The sequence below is a fragment of the Mastomys coucha genome, unplaced genomic scaffold (genome assembly GCF_008632895.1).
Source record: "Mastomys coucha isolate ucsf_1 unplaced genomic scaffold, UCSF_Mcou_1 pScaffold14, whole genome shotgun sequence".
Classification (NCBI taxonomy): Eukaryota; Metazoa; Chordata; class Mammalia; order Rodentia; family Muridae; genus Mastomys; species Mastomys coucha.
This window is the reverse complement of record NW_022196896.1, coordinates 118,974,432-118,978,340: the sequence shown is the minus strand read 5'-3', so window position 1 is coordinate 118,978,340 and position 3,909 is coordinate 118,974,432. Positions and strand designations below refer to the sequence as shown.

The 3,909-nt window shown below is 47.6% G+C and overlaps 1 protein-coding gene across 6 annotated transcripts in view; it reads left to right on the top strand.

Moving 5' to 3' along the window:
* Nucleotides 1-3,909, top strand: part of Mterf4 (mitochondrial transcription termination factor 4) — a 60,474-nt gene that overhangs the window by 797 nt on the left and 55,768 nt on the right. For 4 of the 6 annotated variants that reach the window (XR_004118018.1, XR_004118017.1, XM_031368483.1 and 1 more), the window contains exons 2-3: nucleotides 200-698; nucleotides 2,491-2,675. Coding sequence is in view for 4 of the 6 variants with exons in the window: in XM_031368483.1 (XP_031224343.1) it covers nucleotides 200-698; nucleotides 2,491-2,675 (684 nt within the window). In the remaining 2 variants the exon portion in view is untranslated. Of the gene's footprint in view, nucleotides 1-199; nucleotides 699-2,490; nucleotides 2,676-3,466; nucleotides 3,590-3,855 lie in introns of those variants that run through there. The other 2 variants (XM_031368484.1, XM_031368481.1) reach the window with 2 other exon arrangements.

The following is a 3,909-nucleotide window of genomic DNA, read 5'->3' as shown; positions in this document are numbered from 1 at the left end:
TGCGCCACCACCACCGGCGCTAATTTTATTCTTTAGAGACTTTTTTTTAGACCATGAGAAGATTTTACAGATTGTTTACAAAAACTGTTAGCTTTTGTGGGCCAAGGGTCAAGCTGAGGTTCAAGGTCACTGGCTCAGTAATCTTGGGGTGGTCATTCTTCTGAGGTAGAACTGATTCTGTGTTTGCTCTCCCTCACAGGTTCCTGAGTGGCATCGTCTAGTGGCCCTCTCCTGGGCCTGTTTGGCTAGGCAGACCCCTCATCTCAGAGAACAGAAACAGATGAGCCCTTCTCTGTTTTGCAAACTGAATACAGTGCCCAGTAGAGGACGGTTTCGAGAGTTTTCCAGCGTTAGACCCGAAAAGTATGGGCAGGAACCAGAACTGAGCACACATCTCACTCAGTGTCTTCAGGAGGAACAGAGGTCTTGTGTGAATTCTAAGTCCTTGGAGCCTGAAAGGGTCATCAGTTCCCTCCAGGACATGGGGTTTGCTGAAGCCCATATTAATAGCCTGCTTAGTATACAGCCAAGTGTCCATCCTCAGCAGTTGCTGGACATAATTTCAGAACTCCTACTCTTGGGGTTGAACCCAGAGCCTGTATTAATGGCCTTGAACAAAAATCCTCAGTTGCTGAAACTGTCTACTGTGCAAATGAAGAAGCGTTCCAGTTACCTTCGGAAGCTTGGCCTTGGAGAAGGTATAAGATGCCGCAGACTTTATAGAGTGAGAGGGGTCAGAGTTAGGGAGAAATCGGCCTACCCTAGCTGGGATGTCCAGCCTTTTGATAGTATGGCATGGTATTATCACCTACAAATGAGCTAGGCCGCATTCATAGATGTCCTGGGATGCATGTGTGCTGTGGGCTAAACACACCTTACTCAGAGGAAGTGAGGTAGGGGAGTTTGGTGAGGAGAGGCCAGTGTCTCCAAGGAGGTATGCAGTGGGCCCTCTGCTGATGGGCTTGTAAGAGGGATGTGGGAGAGAATAGCCGGAGAAGAGAGAACCAAGGCCAAAGTGAGTCCCTTGTGTGTTCATTGAGATCTCTAGCCCCACATCAGTGGGAACGTGGAGTCTGGTTTGGGTGGGTTTGTGTTGCTCTGTGGTAGTGATGTATGTGTATGCATGTGTGTGACCTCTGCAAAAACATCCCCCACACAACGCTCGGAGCTGATGGTGCCAGGTTCCTGGAAGGCTGTTAGAGTGGCCTCCCACTTCCAACTGCCACCCTTCTGGAGAAGGGAGGTGGGGCTCTCCAGTGAACTCTACCCACGTGACCAGTTTTATTTCTTTTCATTATTGACTTTTCCTGGTAAGATTTTACCCCCAAAGTGGGGAGGCTTAGAGCCCACTGTGTTTGGTGTGTCTCTACAGGCCTCCTCTACAGGATAAGCAAAAAGATAACTGTGTTCCCCTGGACAGATTGTCTCTTGCAGTGTCATCTAATCCCATGCTTGGTCAGTATGTGAAGCACAGCCTGAGAGGTGAAAATAAAGTTTATACTTTGGAAAGGCCTCTTCACCTGGAAACTAGGCTGTTAGGAAAGTGAGTTAACAGTTTATGTGATTTTTAAGTTTCCAGTTATTAAATTGGCACAACTGTCCATTGGCAGACATTTACTTCCCTTTGTCTGAATACAGTTACTAATGTAACTCAATAAAACATGGGGAGGCCAGGTGTGGTAGTGCATGCCTTTACTTAAAGCCAGTCCTCTGCAGAGACAGGTGGATGGAGCTCTGCAGGCTCCAGGCCTACCAAGAAGACCCTCAAAAACAAACAATAAACACTTGGAGATAACACATGGTCACGCTCAGACTACTTGTAATTGTGTGTCCTGAATATCCTTGTTCCTACCATTGTTATTCCCAAAGACCTCTTCCTTGAGCTCAGGCTCCCAAGTCTAGAGATTGTTAGTCTGTCTATGCGGAGTGAAGCAGCCACTGCCCTGAGCCCCACCGTACAGGAAACCACCCCCTCTGACGTGTCCCGGTGAATCCCTGGGAAGCTTTCTATACTAGGCAAGCAAGAGGACGCCTAGAATATGAAGTTGGCACCTTCAGATAGAAGACTAGAAAAAGGCAGGGACATGGGGAGGGAGGGTTGTTGGATCTGTGAAGAGTCCTTCCAATGGTGCTTCATGGAAGGTAGACTCTGAATGGGCAGTCCTGTGGAGGGAGAGGATCCTTGCTGTGTCATTGCCCCCGCACCCCTTCTATCTCAGAGACGCGTGTGTGTGTGTGTGTGTGTGTGTGTGTGTATCTATCTGTATCTGAGTGTGTGTCTGGTGGTTGTACATGTCATAGGGCACAACTTTTAGCGTCAATCAATTGTCTGTCACCACAATGTGGGTCTTGGGGATTGGAGTCAAGTTACAGGCTTGCTGGCAGGTGCCTTACCCTCTGACTCATCTGCCAGCCCCTAAATATTGCTTAGCCCTTGGCTTTCTGGACCACGCTGAGGTTACATGCTTTGCTTTTCTCAATATTCTACAGGGAAACTGAAGCGAGTGCTTTCCGTTCGCCCTGAGGTTCTCACCATGCCCCAGCGGGACATCGACACCATTGTAAAGGTCCTCAGGGAGAAGTGCTTGTTCACAGCACAGCACATCATAGACATTCTGCACAGATGCCCCACTGTTCTGCAGGAGGACCCCAATGAGCTAGAATACAAGTTCCAGGTGAGAGTAAGCGATTAGGCCGGGGGTAGCAGAGTTTTCATGTCTTTTCGGCTGAGTGGGGTCAGCTGAGTGGATAAGAAGCTGCTGAGTAGAACACCTCACTTCTCTCCTCTCCTCTCCAACACAAACCTGGTCTCTAGCTCTGCTTCCTTGACAGTGAGTGGCCTGTCCATTGCAGGTCCAAGCAGGCAACCCTTTACAACCCTTGGAGCATCTTTTTGCATGGGGGATTGTGACAGTTGCCCTAAAAGTTTAGTGACAGATAGGTTATAAGCACTTGTGCAGCCCGGTGGCAGTGGCGGTGGCGGTGGTGCACTCACTCCTTTAATCTTAGCACTCCAGAGGCAGAGGCAGGTAGATGTCTGAGTTTGAGGCCAGCCTGGTCTACACGGTGAGTTCCAGGACAGCCAGGGCTATGTAAAGAAACCCTGTCTCTAAAAACCAACCAAACAAGCAAACAAAGCTGGTATGAGGACCTGAGTTCAGATCCCCAGAACCCACCTAAGAGCTGGATGCCCAGTGCCCCAGCACCCCTGTGGGGAGATAGGCGGTAGAGATGGGGAGTCCTTGGAGTCTTGTGGGCCAGCTAGCCTGGCCTCTGACCTCCAAAGCATGCTGTGACATACTCAAATACAACAAGCTGCATGCTCACACATTTGTTTAAAGATTTCTGGGTATCTTATGATTTCTTTGGGTCTGAATTTTCCTATACTCATGATTTTTGTTGCTCTGTTTAAAGAAAAGGATATGCTTTATGCCCCTTTATTTTCTGCTGCATTTTTTTTTTTCAGCCCAAATTTGGAAATGCTTTGAAAACTGAGATTCCATACAAATGTTGGTATTATACAGTGGTTATTCTACCATTTCTAATTAGGCAATTAATGATTTTGGACTAAAGATTGTTTTGAGTTGAACTGACAGGCTTCAGGGTTCTCTATGTGGATTCCTGACCATGTTTGTATCTTTCAGTATGCATATTTTAGGATGGGGCTCTCACATCGTGACATAGTCAGGACAGATTTCTTACAATATTCAATAACCAAGATCAAGCAGAGACACATTTACCTTGAGCGCCTTGGATGGTACCAAACCCCTGATAAGAAGGGGCAGACACAGATCCCTAATCCCTCACTGAAGAACATTCTCAGAGTTTCTGAAGCTGAGTTTTTGGCCAGAACAGCGTGTTCCTCTGTTGAGGAGTTTCAAGTTTTTAAAAAGCTGTTGGATCAAGAGG